Source organism: Papio anubis, chromosome 17, assembly GCF_008728515.1.
Source record: "Papio anubis isolate 15944 chromosome 17, Panubis1.0, whole genome shotgun sequence".
NCBI classification, from domain to species: domain Eukaryota; kingdom Metazoa; phylum Chordata; class Mammalia; order Primates; family Cercopithecidae; genus Papio; species Papio anubis.
The window spans coordinates 2,421,477-2,447,125 of record NC_044992.1 but is presented as its reverse complement, the minus strand read 5'-3'; the positions used below and the strand labels follow the sequence as shown (position 1 = coordinate 2,447,125).

At 61.1% G+C, this 25,649-nt stretch overlaps 1 protein-coding gene across 5 annotated transcripts; it reads left to right on the top strand.

Annotated features, from left to right (window-relative positions):
- Positions 1-2,270: 2,270 nt before the first annotated feature.
- CLUH (clustered mitochondria homolog) lies at positions 2,271-25,232 on the top strand. 5 transcript variants are annotated; one of them, XM_003912081.5, is made up of 26 exons: positions 2,271-3,266; positions 10,186-10,388; positions 11,195-11,366; positions 12,649-12,792; positions 12,962-13,086; positions 13,179-13,333; positions 13,433-13,558; positions 13,865-14,012; positions 14,217-14,309; positions 16,090-16,784; positions 17,730-17,953; positions 18,132-18,236; positions 18,413-18,513; positions 19,097-19,249; positions 19,343-19,405; positions 19,522-19,766; positions 20,037-20,121; positions 20,321-20,474; positions 20,558-20,697; positions 21,694-21,774; positions 21,849-21,974; positions 22,061-22,182; positions 22,445-22,538; positions 22,685-22,819; positions 22,908-22,981; positions 23,800-23,983. In XM_003912081.5, the coding sequence occupies exons 1-26, from the start codon at positions 3,167-3,169 to the stop codon at positions 23,981-23,983; spliced, it is 4,047 nt and encodes a 1,348-aa protein (XP_003912130.1). In that variant the 5' UTR covers positions 2,271-3,166. The 5 variants fall into 5 exon arrangements, with proteins under 5 accessions (XP_003912130.1, XP_031513134.1, XP_009187610.1 ...); XM_031657274.1 differs by having other exon boundaries at positions 3,167-3,266; positions 18,135-18,236; XM_009189346.3 differs by lacking the exon at positions 2,271-3,266 and adding an exon at positions 3,543-3,851.
- The last annotated feature ends 417 nt before the right edge of the window (positions 25,233-25,649 follow it).

The window sequence follows — 25,649 nt, the reverse complement described above, 5'->3', positions numbered from 1 at the left end:
AAAGAAAAGAAAATTTAAAAAGAGGACTATGATGAAAAGACTTTGGTGGAAGCAGTGTGAAAGCAAAAATCAGTCTGCTTACTGTGTGGTGAGAGGTCAGACCAGACTACAGAGAATGTGAGTGGCACCATCTCGGCTCACTGCAAGCTCCGCCTCCCGGGTTCATGCCATTCTCCTGCCTCAGCCTCCTGAGTAGCTAGGACTACAGGCGCCCACCACCACGCCCGGCTATTTTTTTTTGTTTTTTTAGTAGAGACGGGGTTTCACTGTGTTAGCCAGGATGGTCTCATCTCCTGACCTCGTGATCCGCCCACCTCAGCCTCCCAAAGTACTGGGATTACAGACGTGAGCCACCGCACCCAGCCTTTTTTTTCTTCTTTTGAGACAGGGTCTTGCTCTGTTGCCCAGGCTGGAGTGCAGTGGCGAGATCCTGCAGCCTCGACCTCTTGGGCTCAAGTGATCCTCCTACCCCAGCCTTCTGAGTAGCGGGGACTACAGGCGCACACCACCACACTCAGCTAATTTTTGTATTTTTTGTAGAGATGAGGTTTTGCCATGTTGCCGAGGCTGGTCTCCAACTCCTGAGCTCATACGATCTGCTCTCCTCAGCCTCTTAAAGTGTTGGCATTACAGGCGTGAGCCGCTGCACTCGGCTGGATGATACTTTTTTGTTTGTTTGTTTTTTTTTTTTTTTGAGACGGAGTCTCCCACTGTCGCCCAGGCTGGAGTGCAGTGGCCGGATCTCAGCTCACTGCAAGCTCCGCCTCCCGGGTTCACGCCATTCTCCTGCCTCAGCCTCCCGAGCAGCTGGGACTACAGGCGTCCGCCACATCGCCCGGCTAGTTTTTTGTATTTTTTAGTAGAGACGGGGTTTCACCGTGTTAGCCAGGATGGTCTCGATCTCCTGACCTCGTGATCCACCCGTCTCGGCCTCCCAAAGTGCTGGGATTACAGGCTTGAGCCACCGCGCCCGGCCTGGATGATACTTTTAATACGTGTCTGTTTCTCTAACCCCAGGCTTGCTGCTCTTCCCCAACCCCCAGGGTTAAAACGGAGCTTCCTATTATGAGTAGCATTACCAACATTGAAGGGCTTCCAACTTTAGCTACACTGGACTACTAGGTACCATTCTCGAAAACCCTTTAGTTTCTTGAATACAAACTAAGCACCCATCAGTCAGGTGACTGGCTAAAATAATTAAGGTACAACCACACAATAGAACATTCCAGCATAAATGGAATGAGAACACCTACTGAAAGTGTGTAAAGTAAAAAAAAAAAATCAGAGTGAAGAATAGCAGGTACAATTTGCCGCACATTTGTGTAACAAAGGAGGAACAAGCAAGTGTATACACATACGTATATACATACACACACACATAAGTGTGTATATGTACATATATATATATACACTTGTTTTTTCTTTTTTGAGATGGAGTTTCCCTCTTGTTGTCCAGGCTGGAGTGCAATGGCGTGATCTCGGCTCACCGCAACCTCCGCCTCCTGGGTTCAGGGGATTCTCCTGACTCAGCCTCCCGAGTAGCTGGGATTACAGGCATGTGCCTCCACGCCCGGCTAATTTTTTTGTATTTTTTAGTAGAGACGGGGTTTCTCCATGTTGGTCAGGCTGGTCTTGAACTCCCGACCTCAGGTGATCTGTCTACCTAGGCCTCCCAAAGTGCTGGGATTACAGGCGTGAGCCACTGCGTCCGGCTTTTTTTTTTTTGAGACACTGTCTGTCACCCAGGCGGGGGTGCAGTGGTGCCATCATAGCTCACCTCAGCTTGGAACTCCTGGGCTCAGTCTGAGCCCTCCTAAATGATCCTCTCACCTCAGCTCCCGAGTAGCTGGGACTGCAGGCGCGTGCCACCACACCTGGCTTTAAAAAAAAGCCAGGTATTTTTTGTAGAGACGGGGGTTTTGAAATGTTGCCCAGGCTGGTCTCAAACTTCTAAACTCAAGTAATCCGCCCGCTTCGGCCTCCCAAAGTGCTAGGATTACAGGCGCGAGCCGCTGCGCCGCCAGGCCGAGAAGAATCTTACCACTTCCCATTTTCCTTCCTCCTGTTTAAATGCTCACATCCTATCGTGACTTTCCTCACCACGTGCTCTCCAGGACAAGGTCGGCTTTCCTTTGCAATTTGCACGAGGCCCTAGCTGGGGCCCTCCCAGTCCTCCCAGTTCCCATTAGAGCTTGACAAACGCTCCTAAGGGAAAACGCCTCAGGTGCTTCACAAAAGCCCTCTGGGGCCTGGGCAGGAAAGACCGCCTGGGGCACTTCAACTCACTGCAAGAGCTGGTTCCAGTGTCCCCTGACCTCACTGTTCAGTCCCCGCCAAGCCCCAGCCAAGTGAAAAATACGAGCTACTGTAAAGCGTCCTGGCTGTGGATGGAGTCGGACCCGGCTCCATCCCTCGCTCTCTGCGTGACCTTGGTCTCGGCCTCCTCCCCTGTCACATGAGGACACCAGCCAGGAGGTGAGGACCCAGGGGTCGAGGACACGAGCAGGGGGCCCGTTCTGGCTCGGAACACAGTCTGGCGGGTCCATTCTGACACTTGAGCCCCATTTGCCATGTCCCGCCCTCGCCTCTCGTGCCCGTGCCCTACGCGGCCCTCCACTCCCTCAATAATCCCGCCGCACCCATTAGGCGGGAAAGGGCCTGCCCGGGGGGGAGGGCGCTGACGGTCACGCGAACACCGCAGATGACAGACTGCGCGGTCATTTAGCAAATTTGCAAAAGAAAACAGGGGATCATTGGGCAAGGGAGGGTTAGCCATGGCCGACCCAGACCAGTCTCCACCCAAGGTCACGGTGCCCGCCCGACGGGCAGCGAGCGGCAGGGAGTCTCCCCGAGGCCCCGCCCCGAGAGGGCGCCCAGCCTCCCTGGGCCTTGAGTCAGGGTGCGTTGCCTTTAAGACGTTTGGGAAAGTCACCGCGTCCGTGGGCGGAGAACGAGGCGCGGCGCGTTTTGTCCCTCGCGGGCTGCCGTGGGCCGGGCCGGGCGCGAGGGCGGGGCAGGGGAACGGCGGGGGGGTCAAAGGCCACGGCGCGCACCACGTGGGCCGGTGACTCCGTCCTTCCCGCAGCGGCCGCGGCGCGCAGGGCACTTGGGTTAGTGGCGCGGCGGGCGGCGCGGACAGCCGAAGCGGACGCCCGCTCCCGCCACCATGGTCATCAAGACGGACGAGTTGCCGGCGGCCGCCCCGGCCGACAGCGCCCGGGATCACGGCTCGCAGGCCGGGGGCAAGGGGCGGCCGGGCGCGGCCGGTGAGCGGGGCCGGGGCCAGCGGGCCGCCGGGCGGGGGGCGCCGGACGAGGGCGGGCGGGTTCGGGACTCCGCGGGGACCGTCGCCTTCCCTCCGCGCCTGGCCCGCTTGTATCTCGTTGGGGCCTCCACCGGGTCGCCCCCGCCCTGAAGGTCACCTTCACAGTCGCCCCCGGCTGCAGTCCGGGCTTCGCACGTGGGGTCCCGGGGAGGGCAGCCTCGGCTGGCACCCTCGGCGGGCACACGCGCGCCTCATCGCAGGGACACGTGCGCGCACACGCGGTTTCGGGGTGCGCCGCCGCCGCAGACCGAGAGAATCGGCGGCCCCACCCCCTCTGCGCCCGGGCATGCGAGCTGTCTGAGCTGGGGTCGCTCCGATGCTTGCGGGACGGCCCCCTTCGGCACCTGCTCCGCGTCGGCCTCCCAGGCATTCCCGGTGCGCACGGCTGCAGCCCTGGGAGTGAAGCTCCGCTCGAGGCTTCCCAGACTTGGTTTGTGGGAAGAGCACGAGGTGCGGGGCGTCCCTGGTTCATGCCCTGAGGCCAGGCTGTAACCGCAGGTCTTCAGGCTGTGGCGGCGACTCTCAGGTGTGTTGGCCCGCTCCGCCGACCTGGTGTAGGGGGCGTCTGCCTGTGCATGGGGCAAAACCGAACTCCTTGGCAGGGGGAAGTGTTTGTGCCAGAACTTGATCATTAACCTGCCTTATTGCGAAAAGTGGGTCAGACCAGAGTTGCTGTTTTTAAAGCAAAGGTCGTTAGTGTGGAGTCAAGCTCCCAGCTATCCCCCATGGTGGCTGTGTGGTGGTGACTGTGGCAGTGGCTGCAGCTTGTCTCGGGGGGCGGGAGCCTGCTTTCCCTTTCTCCTGAGCCCCTTCTCTTCCCTCTGTTACCTCCGCCGTGTCTCAGACTCCAGCTTTGGGGCTGGAATCCCCTTCCCAGACCTTCAGTCGTCATCTTCCTCAGGCCTGGGCTGCGGTCCTCTTTGCTCCGGGTGGCAGTGGGGGTGCAGAGCTACTCCTGTCCCCCAGTTCCTCCCGCCTTTGTCCACTGTCCTCAGTTGGGACTTGTGGTCTTAACGCCTCATCATCTCCCTTCCCAGCTTCAGTGAGTGCGCCAGGGCTGACTTGGGAATCAGGATGGGGACAGCTTTCGGCCCTCTGACCCTGTTCCCATCATAGCAGAGTTACCTTGGGGTGAGGGACAGGTGCTGGGGCAGTACTGCTGATTGCCTAGACAAGGCCAAGGTTTGGGCAGCATAGCAAATGCTGATCGCCCCAACCTACCAGGCTTTGTGCTGATGTGGTTCTGAATCCCTGTGGGCAGGCTAGATTAAGAGGAGTTTGGCTGATTTCCCCTTTAGCAGAGACCTGAAGAGTCGAAGTGACTTGCCCAAGGTCACACAGCGATTTAGTTGTTAAGGGAAGTGTTTAGATTCCAGCTCATGGCCAGCAAGCCAAGGCTGCCGTGGCCAGGCCCAGAGGAAGTTGGGACAGGCGTGTTGGTTTGGGTCACATGCTGAGAACGAGGGGGCCGAGGAGCATCTGTTGGAGGATTTCTGTGAGGGAGTCAGTGAAGCCCCTTCCTAACTGTGCTGGTGGTGGGGCTTTGTCTGGGGTAAACTGAGTCAGGGAAGGGCACAGCTATTTGGGGAAACTGGGAGCATATTCGTGAGCAGGACATGGGCTCCTACGTCCCTGGGAAGCTAGTACAGGTAGCTAAGACTTACATTACAGCCAGCCCGGATCTGTTGAAAGGAAGGAGCCTTAATGAAGACCCACCCCCCTGCAAGCTGGGGCCCACCTGAGCATCAGAACCAAGGCTTCTGACCTCTGAGATCCAGCTCTGGAAGGCTCTTCAGTCCCCTTAAGAAGGAGGTGATCAAGGCCATTGAGGGTGGGGGGCAAGGGTTGGTTACCTTCCTGGGAATACAGTGGCTTTTAGGGGTTAAGAGAACAGGCAGGTTTTTCAGGTCCACAGTGGTGTGTCAGGTTCCTTCTGCCCAGGGGAGAGCTCCCTGGAGTTGAGGCCCAGAGGGGGAGGAGGAGGAGGCTGGCAGCTGGGGAAGGAGTCTAGGGGCTAATGGGAGCTCCCCAAGAGTATCCTAAAGCTCCTGTCTTGGATGGGATGTGGGGAGAGCAGCTTGAGGAACTCTGGACTGTCCTCAGGCCCTGAACACCTGCCTCTGGCCTGGGTGGGACAGGAAGGAGGCAAACAAGTGCCTGGTCTGTGGGTTCTTCGATAGGCCGCCTGCCTGCCCCATTGCCTTTCCCTGAAGCCCTGGGCTCCTGGGACGGGTGATGCACCTTTTAGGACCCTACTTCCTGCTGGAGCCTCACCTGCCGAGGCCTTGGCTGGGGCGTGGCCTGGCCCTGGCACGATCTTCTGAGTGAGATTGTGCCTGGCTTGGGCAGCTCACAGGCCCTCTCAGGAGGCCTAAGTTTCTTTTCTAGTTCCTCCTGTCTGCCGCCTTTGGGCTCCCTGCGCCTCCAGGCCTGCTGGGGTGCACTTTACCTCTTCACTGGCATCTGAGTTTGTGTGTATGCAGAGTGCTGCTGGGCCCCGTTCTCCCGCTCTGCAGAAGGCCTCCTTTTCCCCTCCCCGAAAGCTCACATCCTCAGAGGTGCGGGCGGGAGAGGAGGGAGTAGTGGCCCGAGGGTGTAGAGGCCTTGGGGAATGCTGTGCCTGGGATAGATCTGCCCCCGGGTAGAGTCTTGAGGCCTGGAGAAGGAAGCAGGTGCAGCCCACCTGTGGGTGCTGCCGGGCCCCTAGGGAGGGCGTGGGTGGGCTGTGCTGCACGGGAGTGGGTCAGTAGGAGCGGGTTGGCAGGGGCTGGTCGGTAGCCTGCGCTCTGTGGGAGTGACTCAAAAGCCATGGGCTTGGGCATTTGACACACCTGTTTTTTCTTTTTTTTAAACTTAATCCCAAATGTGATAGTAACACCTGGTTTTTTCTTGCTCTGGGTTGGCTGCCTCTTGCCTCTGTGACCTTGGGCAGCTGCTTCCTAGCCTTCTGGAGCCTCAGTTTCCTCAGGTGAGATGGGCTGGCCAAGCCAATTTAGGGAGTTGCCGTAGGTGAGATGGGCTGGCATGGTGGTTCAGGGAGCTGCTGTGGGCTGGGCCTAGCGTGAGTCCTGGCTCTGTAGTAACCAGAACGTAGGTGGTTGTCAACACTGCTCTGGGGTCACTGCCAGGCTGCCCTCCCCCAGCCCTGCCTCCGGAGGGTTAGGGTGTATTTTGCGAGGGGATAGGAGCAGAGGGGCTCTGCCTAGGCCTGGTCCTTCTCCTCTGGTCATTGTGTGAGACACAGAACCTTCCATGGGGGCTGTGAAGCAGCCCAGGGTCTGCCTGATCCCTGGTCCTGGAGGGGGGAGGGGATGGAGTGAAAGCCCGACTCCCGCCCACCCTGGGTAGGGTGGCTGCTGGGGCATTCCTCACTGGGCCCTGGCAGCATGTCAGAGGCCCTGGGAAGGCGCCCTGGCCAGCTGGGCTCCTCCCCCGCTGCGTGGCCGCCGGCCTCTTGCTGCCAGCTCTGTTCTCCCCTGGGAGAGACTTGGTTCCCTCCTGCAGGGCTGGGGCTGCTGGGAAGGGAAGATGGAGCCTGCCAGCTTCTTGATGGAGCCTGGAGGCCAGGGGCACGGGTGCAGTTGTCCTCTGGGAAGCTGGGGGCCCATCCCCCTCCCTCCCAGCAGAACCAGTGACTCCCAGGAAGGGGCTGGCAGCCAGGTCACCTGCAGGGGGCAGCAGGAGCCAGAGGTCCCAGCCAGGCCCTTGGCCCAGGGACAGTGGGGTGCTCAGTGTCTGGGACTGGTGGGCAGAGGCAGCCACCTTATGGCCTGGGCCCGGGTCTGTGCCAGCTGTTGGCGGCAGCTGGTGGAAGCGGTCCTGTTCACCCCCACTGGGGTGGGAGCTGAGGAGAGGACCCCCTTACTGGGCCCTGCCCCTGCCAGCCAGTCTCCTACGCCCTCAATCTTGAGGGGTCCAGGTACTCCAAGTTCTGGGTTCTCTGATCCCCCTAGCAGCTTTGCCGGCAGTGACCCCCTCTCTAGGGGGCATAGGGAGGCGGGCCTGAGTGCTGATAGCAGCTCCCCCTGGGGTCCTGGGGCCATTGGGTTATCCTGGCCCACAGCTGTCCTTCTGGCCGACCTTGAGCGGGATGCCAGGCAGGGGGAGTGTGCCCTTCCTGGGGCTGCCACGGCAGGCCTGGCCCCGCTGAAACCCGAAGCCAGCCAGAGCTCCAGCCCCGGACCGACTGGCTGCATTAGGGCAAGGGTAGCGGCTGAGGCTGGAACGAGGCACCCGGGCAATGCTGGGGCTGATGTGGAGAGCCGGCTGCCTTGCTGCCATGGCCATCCTGAGACTCCAGAGCTGAGGGCAGGGCAGCTGCCAACTGCACCAGGTGAGCACCGGGACCTGGTGAGACAGCCAGTTGTGTGTGGGGGAGATTGCTCAGCCTTCATCCAGGGGTGGGGAGACCTTTGGGGTTCCTTGGAGGAAGGTTCGGGGCAGGACATGCTGTCCTGGGGAGAGGAGGTCCATGGGCAGCCAGTCACATTCCTTTGAAACCAGATCAGGGAATAGGTACCCCTGAGGGTGGTCTCCCTGGGCTGGGGAAGGAGAGTGGGAGCCGGGGCCGCCTTGCCTTGTCCTCCCATTCCAGACAGGCGGAAGAACACAGGCTGTCTCTGTCTAGGTATTTGACTCCCCGCTTCTGGGCTCTCACAGCGCAAAACCGCTGTTCGATATTGGGTGGGGGCTCTTCCTGCTTCTCTCCTCCTTCCAGGGGCTTTTGGCAGCTGGCACAGCCTTTCTCAGGGACCCTGTGGGGGGTTCCTGGCTCCTGGCTGCAGGTGCCTCCACCTGGCTGCCCTGCTCTTGCCTTTTGAAAGCTGACCGACCACCGCCCAGCTGTCATCTGCTGTGTCCCTAGAGTCAGGCAGGTGTTCGCCAGGAGGGGGGCTGCTCCCTTGCTAGCGGCTTGGGGGTGTCCTTGCCGGGGCGGTTGGGTCCTGGCAGGGAGGTCTTTGTGCATCCTTGTGGTTCCTGGGAGTCCACGGCAGGCTTGGAGAGGGCGGGGTGGGGATGGAGAGGCGTGACAGACACAGTCATTGAAAGTCCTCAGCGGCCAGAGTGGAGGGCGGTGCCGCGGTGTGGGGTGCAGGCCGCAGGAGGGGGTCTGGGCCCTTTCTGACTTGGTTGACCTTAGGCCAGGCACCGAGCCTTTCTGGCCTTCAAATACCCCTCTTTGGGGGAAGGGGGAAGAGGCTCTCTGGGCTCTCAGAGGTCCTGTTTTCTCATTTACTCGTGGGGTTCCAGGGAAAGGGAGTGGCTCTGCAGGCCCCCGGCTCTGCCTTTCTGTGCCGGCCTCATCCCTTCCCTGAGGCTTCTGCTCCGCGTTTCTGGTGGGTCCGGACTGGGACCACACAGTTCTGGGAGATGTACCTGTCCCCACTCCTGAGAGCTGGGCAGGGAAGGGGAGGTGGGGTCTCGATGGGATGGGCAGAGCTGGGTGAGCTGTTCTTTCTGGAAGGGAACCCAGGCCCTCTTCGGAGTTGGCACCGTTGAGCTTCAAGCCAAGCCAGGCAGGTGAGCCTGGCTGATGGGAAGATCCTGGGGCCAAGGTCCTCGTCTCCCAGATGGGTGCCCAGGCAGGCCTGTGTCTGCTGGAGGTGATGAGAGGCGGTCCTTGGCTCCTCCGCGGAACAAGGGGCTCTCCTTTGTTCCACTGGTGCCTGGGTAGGAATGCAAGGTTTTGTCACCTCCTCCCCACCCTGCTGGATTGGGTGCTGTGTACAAATATTGGACTTAGCTACAGGTTTGCAGTAAGTACCTTATTTATTGCCTTTTTTGTTGAGCCTGGGCAAGATGGAACGTGGTGGTTAGAGCTGGTGAGGACGCCACCCTGGGTGCAGCCGAATGTCTCTGGGAATGAAAGGGGGGTGCGGTGTGATCCCGCCGTTAAGGGTCGTTTGGGCAGGCTGCCGAAAAGGTTTATTTCTCCTAGGCCTTGAAGGGTGAGTCAGTGTTTGCTGTACACAGTGGGATGTCAGGGGCAGCACACACACAAGCACAGCGGTGGGAGGGCAGTAGGCGGTCCCAGGCTTCCATGGTGTGATGTCCTTAGACCTCAGCAGGGAGCAGGCAGGAGCCGAGGCTGACTTCAGATGGGTGCCTGAGAGCACTGGCCTAAGAAGCTTGGTCTTGTAAGCAGTGGGCTTCCTAGGAGGAAGGTGGCCCTGCTGAATAGAGGAAATGCCTGCCCCAGGGCAGTGGCTGCAGAGGCCAGGTCCTGTGGGTGGGTTGGGAGATACCTAGTGGGGGACTAGATGGAGCAGGCGCCGGTTTGAGGAGGAAGATGAGTTCCGTTCCTGCCAGACGAGTCTTCAGTGATGCCTCAGGGCCAGCCACTTGTTGATGCCTGGGAGGCAGCGATCTCCTTGGTCCAAAAGGCTGGAGAGGGGACAGGCCACGAGGCAGGCGTGTATGGGAGGGGGTGGGGTCAGAAGGAGGAGGGGCTGGGCCCAGGCACACCCCTGCAGCCCCGCTGCAGCCTGGGACCTCAGCTCAGTGGGGATGGAAGAGGATGGGGCTGGACGGGGAGGGGCAAGGGCACTGCGTGGGTCAGAGAAGACGAGAGGAAGAGGGGCTGCTGCTGGGAAGCCAGGTGTGTTAGGGCCGGAGGAAACCCTTGGGTTTGGCTTGAAGGGTAGCTTTGGTGACCCTGGGGAGAGTGGTTTGGGCCGCGTGTTCAGGTTCCACACTACAGTGGGTCCAGGAGCAGTGGCTGGGAGGGCGGCTGGGTGTGTGAGTGGCCTGCAGGTGTGCGGAGGGCAGGGCGAGACCGCGCGGCTGGGGCGTGTGAGGTCAGGCGGACGGCACCCCGGACCAGCGAGGCTGCCTGATTCTGATCCATTCTTGTCCCACAGAGCTGCCATCAGTCATGCTCTTAAACGGGGACTGCCCAGAGAGCCTGAAGAAGGAGGAAGGGGCGGCCGAGCCACCCAGGGAAAATGGGCTTGATGAGGCCGACCCGGGAGACGAGACCACCGGCCAGGAAGTCATTGTCATTCAGGACACGGGCTTTTCTGTGAAGATCCTCGCCCCTGGGATCGAGCCCTTCTCCCTGCAGGTAAGATGGAGGAAGTTGTTGGGGACCAGGCCTGAGCCTGCTGGGGAGGGTGAGCTGGAAAGCTCCTCCTGCCCCACACTGTGGCAGGAAACTGAGGAACCCGTGCGCTCCCCGGAGTCGCCCAGCTAGCGTGGTAGACGTGGGAATTGAGCCCAGGGTCAGGTCATTGCCCCATTGCTAGAGGACGGCGACCAGCTGGGCCCGCCAGCCCTATGTGGGGAGGGGAGTGATGGTGGCTGGGTCGTGTTGGCATCCCAGGACTCCCCAGCCTCTTGCTCTGTGCCCTCAGGCAAGTCAGCTCTCTCGGCCATGATTTTACCATCTGCCAGAGGGGAGGGTGGTATTGGGTAATCTCCAAGGGCAGAGCCAACGTGGAGGTCTTGCAAACCGGTGACTCACTAGGGAATGAGGCAGGGCTGTCGTATGTCTCAGCACCCACAGGCTTGGGCCCCAGAGCACCCCTTCTGGAAAGTGAAAGCCATTTGCTCCAGGCACCTTAGCACTGGGCAAGAATGGGGGTGAGGCTGCCGTCAGAATTCTGACCCCCTGTTCTTCCATCTCCCTTCTCCGCTTGGGGGTTGCTCCTGGTCTGCAGGGCCGAGTTGGTGGGCCAGGCTCCAGGCTGCACACACAGGGCGTGGCATGTGTGGACACGGCCTGGATTTAAAAGCCAGAAAGTGGGAAGTCGAGTATTTGGGGCATTTATTCTGGGGACCAAGGTACTTTGGGCTGGGGACAAGGTGGTATTGTCCTTGCTCTCTGCTACATGGCCTCTCACCAGGGTGGTCGGGGCCTTCTCCCTGCAGGTGTCCCCGCAGGAGATGGTGCAGGAGATCCACCAGGTGCTCATGGACCGTGAGGACACGTGTCACCGCACCTGCTTCTCGCTGCACCTGGATGGCAACGTGCTGGACCACTTCTCGGAGCTACGCAGCGTTGAGGGGCTGCAGGAGGGCTCCGTGCTGCGCGTGGTGGAAGGTTGGTCTGGAAGTTGGGCGCCTGCCCAGGGGAGGGTCCACGGAGGCAGAGGCAGGCAGCACCGTCCATGCCAGGGTCCCTGTGTCACAGATGAGCTCATGGAGGCAGGATTGGAGCGCAGGTCTGCTTCTCAGGCCATCACACCTGTATCTGCCAACTTCACAGCCCATGGGTTGAAGAACAGAGCCGTGGGCTGGGCGTGGTGGTTCACGCCTGTAATCCCAGCAGTTTGGGAGGCCGAGGTGGGTGGATCACCTGAGGTCAGGAGTTGGAGACCTGCCTGACCAACATGGTGAAACCGCATCTCTACTAAAAATACAAAAAGTTAGCCGGGCGTGCTGGCACACGCCTGTAATCCCAGCTACTTGGGCGGCTGAGGCAGGAGAATCACTTGAACCTGGGAGGCAGAGGTTGCAGTGAGCCCAGATCGTGCCACTGCACTCCTGCCTGGGCAATAAGAGCGAAACTCCGTCTCAAAAAACAAACAAAAGAACAGAGCCATGATTCTAAAACAGAAAAATCCGGCAGTACCATGCCAGGGCTTGCAGCCAGCCCAGGCCAGTTCTGTAGAGATGAATGAGAAGTCCCAAAAGTTCCCTAGCCCTGGAGTGGGGAGGGCGGGCACAGTGAGGTGCCATCAGGTTGGTCCGTGGCCTTGAGTTTTCTGGGTAGAAGCTGCTCAGGTTCCCCACCCAGGGCCTGTTGAAAGCAGTGACGGAAAAGATCTGTAGCTCAACAGCGCCCACGGTTGATCACGGAACCTCTCCCCACCACCAAAAGAGCCGCCATTAAAATCACATGAAACCGCATAGTGGGCAGTGTCGACACTGGGGGCCTTGGAAAGTCCTCAGGCCACCCCTCCACGAGGCTGCCTCGGGAGAGCAGGGCAAGGCTGTGCTGTGGAAGCCCCGAAGCTCCAGAGGCCCTGTCCCCCCGAGACGCTGGCGCACAAAAGCAGGCGGCCGTGTGGACGGACACCTGAGGCCTGTGTGTGCTTCCGAGGCATTTGGCAGAAAGTTCTTTATGAACAAAGATCCCTGCTCACCAGTAGGCAGAGCGTGTGTGTGTGTGTGCGTGCGTGTGTGTGTGTGTGCGTGCGCGCGCGTGTGTGGTGTCAAAACCAGAACTCCAGCTTATGTGTTCATAGTGGAATTGGAAAACGGAAGCCTAGAGTTGAAAATTAAAACCACTATGTTAGCACCCCCGAAACCTGTTTGGTGCTGAGCAGGTTGTTCAGGGTTCAGGGCTCTGGTAACACCGTCCCCTCCCGCCTTCCTGACAGAGCCGTACACGGTGCGTGAGGCCCGCATCCACGTGCGCCACGTCCGAGACCTGCTCAAGAGCCTGGACCCATCCGATGCCTTCAACGGGGTTGACTGCAACTCCTTGTCCTTCCTGAGTGTCTTCACCGACGGCGACCTGGGAGGTGCGGGCGGCATTGGGGCCGGGGATTGGACCAAGGGGCGGGGAAAGGTGGGGGGCTGGAGAAGGGGCCGAGGGACCTGGGCCTGAGGCACCCAGACCAGGGCATCGGCAGGTGGGGAGACGGCTGGCCCTGGTGGCTCTGTGCTGAGGACCAGCCTCGGGTCCCTCAGACAGCGGGAAGCGGAAGAAGGGCTTGGAGATGGATCCCATCGACTGTACACCACCCGAGTACATCCTGCCAGGGAGCCGGGAGCGGCCACTGTGTCCCCTGCAGCCCCAAAACCGCGACTGGAAGGTAGGATCCTGGGGGAGGGAGGAAGAGGGTCCCTGGCGGGGTGGAGGCCCCACACCAGAGGCCTGGCCCCTCAGGCTCAGCCACTCCCGCAGCCCTTGCAGTGCCTGAAAGTACTCACCATGAGCGGCTGGAACCCGCCCCCGGGGAACCGGAAGATGCATGGGGACCTCATGTACCTGTTTGTGATCACGGCCGAGGACCGGCAAGTCAGCATCACCGCGTCCACACGGGGCTTTTACCTGAATCAGTGAGTCCCTGCCAGCCCACCACGCCCCCCTGCCTTGCCGGCTGTTCTGGGTCTGGGCAGACACCTGGGCCCCCGCTCAGTGCCCCCCTCTCCCTGCAGGTCCACGGCTTATCACTTCAACCCCAAGCCCGCCAGTCCCCGCTTCCTCAGCCATTCCCTGGTGGAGCTGCTCAACCAGATCAGCCCGGCCTTCAGGAAGAACTTCGCCGTGCTGCAGAAGAAAAGGTAGTGCCTTCGCCCTCCCGCCTGTCTCATGGCACACGGGGCATGGGGTGAGCCGGCCCTGCACTCCAGTGCTTCTGTCTGGAGAAGCCGCCCTGGGCCCCCAGTGTTGGAGTTCCCCGCTCTAGGGAGCTGTCAGTCGGTGCCGAGACAGCAGCTGCGGGAGAGGGCGCGTGCGCTTCCCTCGGACTTCAGGGCGGTGTCTCAGGGTAGGAGATGCCGGGGCAGGCGGGGGCCTGAGGAGAGGGCCCGTGGCAGGGCTCTGAGCTTGGTGGGCTGCGCCATCTTCCCCTCCCCTGCCTGCCACAGGGTCCAGCGCCACCCGTTCGAGAGGATCGCCACCCCATTCCAGGTGTACAGCTGGACAGCACCCCAGGCGGAGCATGCCATGGATTGCGTGCGCGCAGAGGATGCCTATACCTCGAGGCTGGGCTACGAGGAGCACATTCCTGGACAGGTGCCTGCGGCCTGGCCCTGCCCTCGCTGGGCACCCCTGCCCTCCTGGGTGCTGGGCTGGTTCCATGCACTTCCTGGAAGCCCCATGCTTGACTCTTCATTTGCGAGTCTGGGGCTCTTCTCAGGAAGGTGGAAGGAGGGACTGCCCAGAGCAGGTCACAGGGCACAGGCTGAGCCCGTATCTCCCTCTCTGATCGCTCTGCAGACCCGAGATTGGAATGAGGAGCTGCAGACGACGAGGGAGCTGCCTCGCAAGAACCTGCCTGAGCGGCTGCTCCGAGAAAGGGCCATATTCAAGGTGCCTGCAGCCTCTGCTGACCGGCAGTCTCAGGCCCACCGTCTACCTGCTGGCGGGTTTTCTTGTGGACAGGAGGAAAGCAAGGGAGGCAGGGGCAGCCCTAACCCTGTCAGGTTCCCCAAAGGCCAGTCAGGGTGTCCTGCAGGGTCTGCTAGCCGTCTGCCTCCCAGCAGACCATCCCAGTACCTTTTTCTGGTCTCTTTGAGGCTGAGTCCCTGGGAGGAGCGGGCCCTACTTCCCGTAGGGACTGAGTGTCCAGGGCCATCCAGCTTCCCGCCCTCCACTGACTGCTGCGGGGCTTTTGCCTGGGCGAGCGCTGGCCAACCGTGGCCCTTCTAGGGTGGGAGCTCATCTGCATTAACACTTTTAGCTGGCTGGGGTTTAAAAGTTATTAGCACTGGGTTAGTAAGAGAAATGAGGAGAAGTAGTTGCTTAAAAAAAAAATCTCAGGCCAGCTTCGGTAGCTCATGCCTGTAATCCCAGGACTTTGGGAGGCCGAGACGGGCAGATCACAAGGTCAGGAGTTCAAGACCAGCCTGGCCAATATGGGGAAACCCCATCTCTACTAAAAATACAAAAATTAGCTGGGCGTGGTGGTGGGCACCTGTAGTCCCAGCTACTCGGGAGGCTGAGACAGGAGAATCGCTTGAACTCAATAAGCGGAGGATGCAGTAAGCTGAGATTGCACCACTGCACTCCAGCCTGGCGACAGCAAGACTGCATCTCAAAAAACATCTCAGCCAGGCACAGTGGCTCACGCCTGTAATCCTAGCACTTTGGGAGGCTGAAACGGGGGGATCACTTGAGCCCAAGAGTTGGAAACCAGCCTGGGCAACTTGGTGAAACCTTGTCTCTGCAAAAAATACAAAAGATTAGCCGGGCATGGTGGCACGTGCCTGTAGTCCCAGCTACTCAGGAGGCTGAAGTGGGAGGATCGCCTGAGCCAGGGGAAGTCGAGTGAGCTCAGATCTCGTGCCACTGCACTCCAGCGTGGGCAACAGAATGAGACCCTGTCTGAAGAAAAAACAAAACTTTCCATCGTTTTACTGTCTAGAGATGATAATTGTAGAAACAAAAACTCATTTCTCAGTTACCAACTTCCCCTAGAGATGGTGCCAAGTGTGTTATAGACACTATTTTCACTATTTTGTGTAATATTTTGGACTTGTAAATACCTTTATCTGTTCAAGTTCACCTGGCACATAACTTGTGGGTCCCAAACTTGCCCACACTTGTTAATCACTCAGCTCTGCTGTCTCCCTGAGCACAAGTGTATTTTCAAAACATGGAGGTTTTGTTTGTTTGCTTGCCTTTTTGAGATGGAGTGTCACTCTGTCCCCCAGGCTGCAGTGCAGTGGTGTGATCCTTGCAACCTCTACCTCCTGGGTTCAAGCAATTCTTCTGCCTCAGCCTCCCAAGTAGCTGGCACTACAGGCGTGCACCACCATGCCTGGCTTTTTTTTTTTTTTTTTTTTTTTTTTTTTTGTATTTTTATTAGATATGGGGTTTCACCATATTGGTCAGGCTGGTCTCGAACTCCTGACCTCGGGTGATCTGCCCGCCTGGGTCCCTCAAAGTGCTGGGATGACAGGCGTGAGCCACCGCGCCCGGCCAAAACATGGTTTTCTTGCCCTTTTCTACATAATGAGGAAACTCAGGCTCTGGGTCCCTGGGTTTCCAAGGCAGGGCTGGTTGCCCTGGCGGTCTAGGTGCGCTTGGCCAGGTGGATGCAGGCTCTCCTGGGCAGGGCCTCTTACCCTCCCCTCCTCGACCCCCGCAGGTGCACAGCGACTTCACCGCGGCAGCCACCCGGGGTGCCATGGCCGTCATTGACGGCAATGTGATGGCCATCAACCCCAGCGAGGAGACCAAGATGCAGATGTTCATCTGGAACAACATCTTCTTCAGCCTGGGCTTCGACGTCCGAGACCACTACAAGGACTTCGGGGGGGACGTGGCAGCCTACGTGGCGCCCACCAACGACCTGAACGGCGTCCGCACCTACAACGCGGTGGACGTGGAGGGGCTGTACACGCTGGGCACGGTGGTGGTGGATTACCGCGGCTACCGCGTCACGGCCCAGTCCATCATCCCCGGCATCCTGGAGCGGGACCAGGAGCAGAGCGTCATCTACGGCTCCATCGACTTCGGGAAGACCGTGGTGTCGCACCCGCGGTACCTGGAGCTGCTGGAGCGCACGAGTCGGCCCCTCAAGATCCTGCGGCACCGGGTGCTCAACGACCGGGACGAGGAGGTGGAGCTCTGCTCCTCGGTCGAGTGCAAGGGCATCATTGGCAATGACGGGCGCCACTATATCCTCGACCTGCTGCGCACCTTCCCCCCAGACCTCAACTTCCTGCCGGTGCCTGGCGAGGACCTGCCTGAGGAATGCGCCCGCGCCGGCTTCCCACGCGCGCACCGACACAAGCTCTGCTGCCTGCGCCAGGAGCTGGTGGACGCCTTCGTGGAGCACAGGTGAGGGGCGGCCTTGCTGGGCCAGGGCCAGGGCCAGCTGCAGGGAATGTGGGCGCCCTGGGTGGGGCTAGGGCTGGGTCCTTGGAGAAGCGCCGGCGAGTGAAGAAGGGCTCCGTCTGGCCACAGTCATTGGAGACCCGTCCCCACCTGCCCTGTTGTCAGGCTCCTAAGTGCAGAAACCAGGGTTGCAGACTCGTGAGCACCCAGGCGGGTGACCCGGCTGCAACGGCGCTGTTCTCTTAAGGAGCGTTAGGAAGTCTGGGTGGCTGTGACTCCCAGTGCTGGGGCGGGCAGGTGGGGCACCGGGGGTCCCTGCCGCTGGTGTGTAGGATTAGGAAATGGCCATGTCAGAGGTCCCACAGTGTAAGTAACTCTTTCAAATGCCAGTGGCTTCCTGTCACTTTCGAGAGCCCTGAGCCGGATGGGGAGCCCTTCTTGTCCCATCCCCTCCATAATGCAGCCTTTTTTTTTTTTTTTTTTTTTTTTGAGATGGAGTTTTGCTCTTGTCGCCCAGGCTGGAGTGTAATGGCGTGATCTAGGCTCACCGTAATTTCCGCCTCCTGGGTTCAAGTGATTCTCCTGCCTCAGCCTCCCGAATAGCTGGGATTACAGGCGACCGCCACCACGCCCAGCTAACTTTTTGTATTTTTAGTAGAGACAGGGTTTCTCCATGTTGGTCAGGCTGATCTCGAACTCCCGACCTCAGGTGATCCACCTGCCTCAGCTTCCCAAAGTGCTGGGATGACAGGCATGAGCCACCACCCCCGGCCACCTTCTATTTCCTCTCTTGGGAGATCTTGGTTTTTCTGCGTTGACTCGTGAACACCGGCCAGAAGGTGCCTCATGCCTGCGGGGTGTGGAGCCCCAGCCACCGGGAGCCTTGGGCCAGCAGAGCTCCTCTGCCCGATTCCCAGCTCCTGCTCTGCCCTGTCTCTTCTGCTCCAGGTACCTCCTCTTTATGAAGCTGGCTGCCCTGCAGCTGATGCAGCAGAAAGCCAGCCAGCTGGAGACCCCCTCCTCCCTGGAAAATGGTGGTCCTTCCTCCTTGGAGTCCAAGTCTGAGGACCCTCCAGGACCGGAGGCGGGAAGTGAGGAGGAGGGTAGCAGTGCCAGCGGCCTGGCCAAGGTGAAGGAGCTGGCAGAGACCATCGCCGCAGACGACGGCACAGGTGAGGCTGCTGCAGATGCCGGGGGAGAGCCCGGGCTGGCCCTGCCAGGGTGGCTCATGACCCCACCTGGGAGAGGCTGGCAGACGTCTCTGCGAGGAGCTAGGGGGCGAGGCGTGGGGCAGCCCAGCTCCGCCGGTGGCAGAGGGGACCCGCGTCTCATGGAGCCGTGTCTCCACAGCAGACCCTCGGAGCCGGGAGGTGATCCGCAACGCGTGCAAGGCGGTCGGCTCCATCAGCAGCACCGCCTTCGACATTCGCTTCAATCCTGACATCTTCTCACCAGGCAAGTGGTAGGGGCCGGCCAGTGCAGGAGCCCTCCAGGACCACAGCTTCTCTGGGGGGGACTGGGCCTCTTGGGGCTGGTGGGTTTGTCCCCCATCTGAGCGCTTCCCCCACCAGCCACAGGCAGCATTTGTCTTGCTACCGCCTGGCTCAGCCTCTCTGCTCTCCCTTCTCCAGGGGTTCGCTTCCCTGAGTCCTGCCAGGATGAAGTTCGGGACCAGAAGCAGCTGCTGAAGGACGCGGCTGCCTTCCTGCTCTCCTGCCAGATCCCTGGCTTGGTGAGGGAGGGGCTGCGGGGCTAGGTGGGGCTTGTGTGGTGGGTGCTGGTCCCTCATCCGTCTCCGACTTGGAGGCCCATGAACACAGGATTGCAGGAGTGACCTCTTCATCTTTCCCTGAGTGGGCCTCCCCGTTTGACAGATGGGGAGCCTGACTCCCGGAGGTCAAGGGCTCGGGCCCTGCTGAGCCCACCGGGTGGACCGGCAGCTGGGGAGCCAGTCTTCTGACCCCTGGGTGGTGACACGGCTGGGGGATGGGGCAGGAGCTCAGTGGGGGCTGCCCATCCTCCTCCTCTCGCAGGCTCTGCGCCTGGCCCCGGGGTGCTGGGTGCTCCCCCAACACCGTGGCCTCCAAGCCTCAGGACACGGGGCTAGGGGTCAGGTAGTGGCCCCAAGCAGGCACCTCTGCGTCTCCCACCTTTGCTTCTGCCAGAGGCTGGGCACATTCCCACATCCTGACTGGGAGCTAGAGCCTTGGGGGTCCTTCTCCAGAGGCTCCCAGGATAGCTGTGCTCCCCTAGAAAGACTCCGCTGGGTGGGGGCAGAGGAGCCGGGGGGGGGCCTGACCTGCTGCAGCCCGCAGGTGAAGGACTGCGTGGAGCACGCGGTGTTGCCCATGGACGGGGCGACGCTGGCTGAGGTGATGCGCCAGCGTGGCATCAACATGCGTTACCTGGGCAAGGTGCTGGAGCTGGTGCTGCGGAGCCCGGCCCGCCACCAGCTGGACCACGTCTACGTGAGTGCTGCCTGGGCGGGGGCAGAACGGGAGCTGCGGGGCTGGGATGGAGGCGGGGGGCCTGACCGAGACCTCCCTTCTGAATCCTTCCAGAAAATCGGCATTGGAGAACTCATCACCCGCTCGGCCAAGCACATCTTCAAGACGTACTTACAGGTGCCACCCGTCCGCCCCGTGGCTGGCCATGGCCTGCCAGCATGGTGTGGGGCCTCGGGAAAGAGCCTGAGGTGGGGCTGAGGGCCCTTGTGACTTGGATCCAACCTGTCTTGCAGGGAGTCGAGCTCTCCGGCCTCTCAGCCGCCATCAGCCACTTCCTGAACTGCTTCCTGAGCTCCTACCCTAACCCCGTGGCCCACCTGCCCGCCGACGAGCTGGTCTCCAAGAAGAGGAATAAGAGGAGGAAAAACCGGCCCCCTGGGGCTGCAGATAACACAGCCTGGGCTGTCGTGACCCCCCAGGAGCTCTGGAAGGACATCTGCCAGGAGGCCAAGAACTACTTTGACTTCCACCTCGAGTGGTGCGTGTAGGGCGTGGCTGGGACATGGCTGGGGTGGGGCAAATGAGGTGGCCACCACTGGCTCCCAGATGGCATCTAAGGCCTGTGGTCATAGGCCAGGGAGTCAGAGGAGAGAAGAGGTGTGGAGATCACTGGGTGCTGGAGGGTGAGGGCAGCCCGGAGGCTCCCAGGAACTGGGTGGAGGGTGGGGCAGTGTTGGGGGCCCGGGCTGGACAGTGTTGGGGGGCCCAGTGGTGCTTGGGCTGCTCAGGCCTCCTGCTCCCTCCTCAGTGAGACTGTGGACCAGGCTGTGGAGACCTACGGCCTGCAGAAGATAACACTCCTGCGGGAGATCTCGCTGAAAACAGGGATCCAGGTGGGCATGGCTCAGCGTCCCCACTGCGTCCCACTGCATCCCCGCCGCGTCCCTGCTGCAGGCTCCCACCCCCGACCGGGGCCACAGGGGAGGTGGCTTTTTCATAGTAGCCATCTGTGCGCAAGCGTTGGTGGGTTGGGAGGTGCCAACTCTCTGAGCCTGGGGCTGAGGCTTCCTGTGTGTGGGGGCTGCTCTCCAGGTCCTGCTGAAGGAGTACAGCTTCGACAGTCGCCACAAGCCCGCGTTCACCGAGGAGGACGTGCTCAACATCTTCCCCGTGGTCAAGCACGTCAACCCCAAGGCCTCGGATGCCTTCCATTTCTTCCAGAGCGGCCAGGCCAAAGTGCAGCAGGGTGTGTGGCCGGGTGGGGCTGGGTGGAGGCGGGGGCTCCTCATGCCCCGTCCTGACCTTGCCACCCCTGGGGGTGCCCTGCAGGCTTCCTGAAGGAGGGCTGTGAGCTCATCAACGAGGCCCTGAACCTGTTTAACAACGTCTACGGAGCCATGCACGTGGAGACCTGCGCCTGCCTGCGCCTCCTCGCCCGCCTCCATTACATCATGGGCGACTATGCAGAGGTGGGCCTCAGGCACCCTCTGGGCTGTGGCAGCAAAGGCCTGGCCTCTTGTTGGGGGATGGGGAGTGAGGGGGCCCCCGGCGGAGGAATGGGTGGAGTCCAGGGAGACCCCAGGAAGTTGATCATTCTGCCCAGGTCACCTCTGGCTCCACCCTTGTGTAACTGTGTCCTGGGGAGAGCTCAGGAGCCCCCTGTGCTGTGGTGAGGTCAGTTCTGGGAGGCGATGGCAGGGGATCCCCCACGGGGTGTCAGCAAGACTGCCTACTGAGACTCCGTGAGTGGGCAGGAAGCATGCCACCGAGCTCCCGCGTCCTCTGTGCCCAGTGCAGGCTGTGGGGTTCTGGGTGCCCTGCCTGGCGGGGGCCGGCGGAGGCTGTTTCAGGGTCCACATGTCTTAGGATCCCCATCCCTGCAGTCAAAGGGACTGTTTTGTCTTTTGTTTATAAAGGGGTGTTTTTGGTTTTTGAGACAGTCTTGCTTTGTCACCCAGGCTGGAGTGCAGTGGCGTGATACCGACTCCCTGCAGCCTCCACCTCCTGGGCTCAAGCGATTCTCCCACCTCAGCCTCCGGAGTAGCTGGGACCACAGGCGTCCGCCACTCACCTGGCTAATTTTTGTATTTTTAGTAGAGATGGGGTTTCGCCATGTTCAGGCTGGTGTCAAATTCCTGACCTCAAGGGACCTGCCCCCGCTCAGCTTTTTTTTTCTTCTAACGTTTTTAGTAGTTTTAGGTTTGTGTTTGGGTATTTGTGGAGATGATGTTGGGCGTAAGACCACGGGTGTGTGGAGCTCTCTGTGAGTGTGACCCGCCCCTCAAGGTGTTGCAGCAGCTGCTGTTGACCCCCCTGCTGCCTTGTGCAAGGGACAGACCCAGAGCGCAGCTGGAGAGGACAGGAGTGTGCAGAGCAGTGCCGTGTGGGCTGCTGGGCGGGGGCCAGGCGGGCTCTGGGTGCAGGGGTGTTCCCACGCCACAGCAACCACCACCGTCTCTCCCCAGGCCCTGAGTAACCAGCAGAAGGCAGTGCTGATGAGTGAGCGGGTGATGGGCATCGAGCACCCCAACACCATCCAGGAATACGTGAGTGCCGCCTGGGCGGGCCGCGAGGGGCTGGGGTCCGCGGCCACCCTGACCTGTCTCGACTCTGCCCGCAGATGCACCTGGCCCTGTACTGCTTCGCCAGCAGCCAGCTGTCCACGGCGCTGAGCCTGCTGTACCGCGCCCGCTACCTCATGCTGCTGGTGTTCGGGGAAGACCACCCCGAGATGGCGCTGCTGGACGTGAGTGCCAGGGCAGGGGGGCAGCAGGGACCCACCTCTGTCCCAGGGGACCGGGAGCTGACCAGGGCCCCCCCGCCTGCCCCCAGAACAACATCGGGCTGGTGCTGCACGGGGTGATGGAGTACGACCTGTCGCTGCGCTTCCTGGAGAACGCGCTGGCCGTCAGCACCAAGTACCACGGGCCCAAGGCCCTCAAGGTGGCCCTCAGGTGAGGCGGCCGCTCGCCCAAACTCCAAGGGCCACAGAGGCCGGTGGGGGCGTCCGGTGGGGGCATGGGAGCGGCCCAGTGCTCTGGCTTCCTCGGACACCCGAGAAAATTTCTCTCCACCTCCCCCTCTTTGCTGAGCCTGGACTTGATCTTCCCCTCGGTGGCTTCCAGGGAGGGATCTAGAGGAGACCCCCGGCCCCCGAGTCAGGCCCCCACGCCCAGCCCTCTTATGCCCTTTCCTCGCCCCGGCGCCTCCCGGCAGCCACCACCTTGTCGCCCGCGTCTACGAGAGCAAAGCTGAGTTCCGGTCGGCCCTGCAGCACGAGAAGGAGGGTTACACCATCTACAAGACGCAGGCTGCGGCAGGGGCGGGGCTGCGGCAGGGGCCACGGGGCGGGGCTGCGGCAGGGGCGGGGCTGCGGCAGGGGCCACGGGGCGGGGCTGCGGCAGGGGCCACGGGGCGGGGCGCGATCCCTTCCTGCCTCCGCCCGCCTCCCCGCAGCTGGGCGAGGACCATGAGAAGACCAAGGAGAGCTCCGAGTACCTCAAGTGCCTGACCCAGCAGGCCGTGGCCTTGCAGCGCACCATGAATGAGATCTACCGCAACGGCTCCAGCGCCAACATCCCGCCGCTCAAGGTGAGACCTGCCGGAGACCGGGCGGAGCGGCCCCTGCAGCCCAGCGGGCGCGGGAGCCCCGCTCACGGCTCCTTTCCCCGCCCCGCAGTTCACAGCCCCCAGCATGGCCAGCGTCTTGGAGCAGCTGAACGTCATTAACGGCATCCTCTTCATTCCTCTCAGGTGAGCCCCCGCCCCGCTCAGAAGCGTGTCCTGGTGGTTTCTGTTTTTTGAGTGGGAGCCCCGCTCTGTCGCCCAGGCTGGGGTGCAGTGGCGCGATCTCTGTCACTGCCAGCTCCGGGTCCCGGGCTCAGCGGCCTCCCGAGAAGCTGGGATTACAGGCGCGCACCCGGCTGAGTTTTGTGTTTGTAGTAGAGACCGGGTTTCGCCGTGTTGGCCAGGATAGTTTCAATCTCTTAACCTCGTGATCCGCCCGCCTCGGCCTCCCAAAGTGCTGGGATTCCAGGCGTGAGCCACCGCGCCGCACCCCTATTTTACTCAGCATCCTCCTATTCCGTGAGTGAAGACCTTGCTGTTTCGGCTTCACACAGTGTATCTTGGCGTCTTCCCATCCAGTACCTACGAAGCCGCTTCGTTCCCTCCCCGCCGCCTCCCCTTCCACGGCGGGGTGTGCCTGAGGAGCAGGCCCCGGGCTCCCCGGGTGCTCACAAGCAGTGTGGCCTCATGGGGGGAGTGGATTTAAAATGGTCCGCAGGGCTTGGGAGCAGCGCCGCGACTCCACTTTCCTCCATCTGTTCTGGAGGGAGGCCGCAGAGGGCAGTGACTGGAATTGGGTGTGAGGGGAGCCCGGAGACTGGGTCAGGTGCGGGGTCCTTACCTTCTCCATGTCCAGGGACCTTCGGCCTTCAGGAGGGAAGCACTTGTTCACACACGTTTCCCACTGAATAGAGCACAGAGCCTGAGTTTATCCCAAAAGCCAGGAGGGTGGTGGAGGGCCCAGGACTCCTGAGACCCACCTCCATCCCCACCCTTCTCTTCAGCCAAAAAGACCTGGAGAATCTGAAAGCCGAGGTGGCGCGGCGGCAGCAGCTCCAGGAGGCCAGCAGAAACAAGGATAGGGCCGAGGAGCCCATGGCCACCGAGCCCGCGCCAGCGGGGGCCCCAGAGGACCTGGGCTCCCAGCCCCCGGCTGCCAAGGACCCTTCTCCGAGCGTGCAGGGATAGAGAGGGAGACAGACGGACAGTCAGCCAGCGGCCCCGTCACCAGGGAGCCAGACTCCAGGAGAAGGGGGCGTGCCTGCGGGCGGAAGAGGAAGCAAGGCCCTCTTCTTCCACGTTTCACCCCACCCCACCCCCGTATCTTCCTGGGACCCTGGCCTGCCTGCCCCGCAAATGGTGTTTTTGCACTGGTTCAATGAATATATGATGCAGAGGCCCCATGGAAGACACGTGAATGGCGCGTGCAGCCATCCGTTCCCGGCCGGGGGGCAGGTGTTCCTCAGGCCCCCACCCTCCAGCAGGTGTGTGCGCGTGCGCCCGTGGCTGTGCGTGTTGGCCGTTCCTCTCCCCTGTACGTAGCCCGAGCCAGTCCTGCGTGGGTGGTGCACAGGTGGGATTTCTCAGGTCGTTTGTATGGTCGACATGATGGCTGCTGCTTTTGCTGCCACTACCCCTAGGCCCAACCTCTCTGAAAGTTCAGGTTTAAAGCCAAAAAGCATGGTGGGGAGGGGCCTTTCCTGTGTCCTGGGATGGGGAGCCAGAGCTCTGTGGCAGGGCTGGAGGGTTTGGGGTGCACTTTAGTTTGGGGCAGGGCAGGAGCCGCAGGGCTGTTTTAGTTGTGATTGGCCTGGTCTGGCTGCTGCTCTCAAATGAAGGGGTCGGGGTTGGCTGTGCTGGGCCCTCAGAGCCCGTGTGCCCGGCCCTGGCTTGTCTGCCCTCAAGCCCAGTGGGTGGCGCTGCCGTAGGCTCTGACTCGGCTCCCTGCTCCCTGCACCCAGCTGGGCATACCCTTGGGGTCTGCAGTCTGAATGTATCCCTCTCCTCGTTCGAACCTGAGCTGCCTAACGCACAGTGGGCGGGGGGCGGGGCTGGGGGAAGTTACAGGTGCCGACGTGATGTCACTTCTCTGGAGCCCAGCTCCCTTCCTGGTCTGAGACTAGCTCTGGGGGTGGTGGGGGCCCCCACAGGCCTCGCTCTTCCCGCTCCCCCCTTCCTGTGCTGCTGCTCTGTGCCTGCTGTCAGAGCCCTGGTTGGGGAGGATGTGACCACCCTGAGACCTGGAGGAGACGGGCGTCCGCCTGGGTTTACGGAGAGCTGCTTTTGGGTGTGGTCTGTGCAGACACCTTGTTTCAGAGGGGATGGGCGTGAGCTAGCAAGCAAAGTATCCCCACCGCTGAGCAAGAACTTTTTCTTGTTTTTAAACCATCACGTCCTCATTTCACATTGGAATAAAGTGAGTTTTTGAAACCTGCGGCCGCAGGCTCACCTGTGTGTTCTGTAACCCGGTCTGGGTGGATGGTGAAGGCTGACAGGAATGTGACTGGGAGAGGAATAGATACAAGTGAGGTCAATTTCGAGGTCATGCTTACATTGTCACTCGAGCAGGAGGTAAGGGGGTGGAATCACAGGCACTCAGCTGGAATTCACCGAGCTGCCAGTCACCAGGCTCGCTGGAGTGTCGTGCAGGCGAATGTCACCTGTCATTGGGCATAGAAGAAATGCAGTGAAGGCCAGGTGGGGAGGGGTGCTGGGCTGTGGGGCCAGGCCCTGTGCATGCTGATCCCGTGAGGTCATTAACACACCCCCGGCTGGGCACCTGCCCATGTCGCTTCATTCGAGGTGGAAAGGAGGTTGACTAGCACTCACAGAGGTGAGACACTGGGGGCAGGGA

Bases quoted from the DNA above. Each gene is read 5' to 3' on its own strand.
- CLUH (XM_009189343.4), top strand. From the start codon at position 6,854: ATGGAGCCTGCCAGCTTCTTGATGGAGCCTGGAGGCCAGGGGCACGGG. The intron at 10,389-11,194 runs GTAAGATGGAGG...TTCTCCCTGCAG, and splicing joins TCGAGCCCTTCTCCCTGCAG to GTGTCCCCGCAGGAGATGGT. The intron at 16,785-17,729 runs GTGAGGGGCGGC...CTTCTGCTCCAG, and splicing joins GACGCCTTCGTGGAGCACAG to GTACCTCCTCTTTATGAAGC.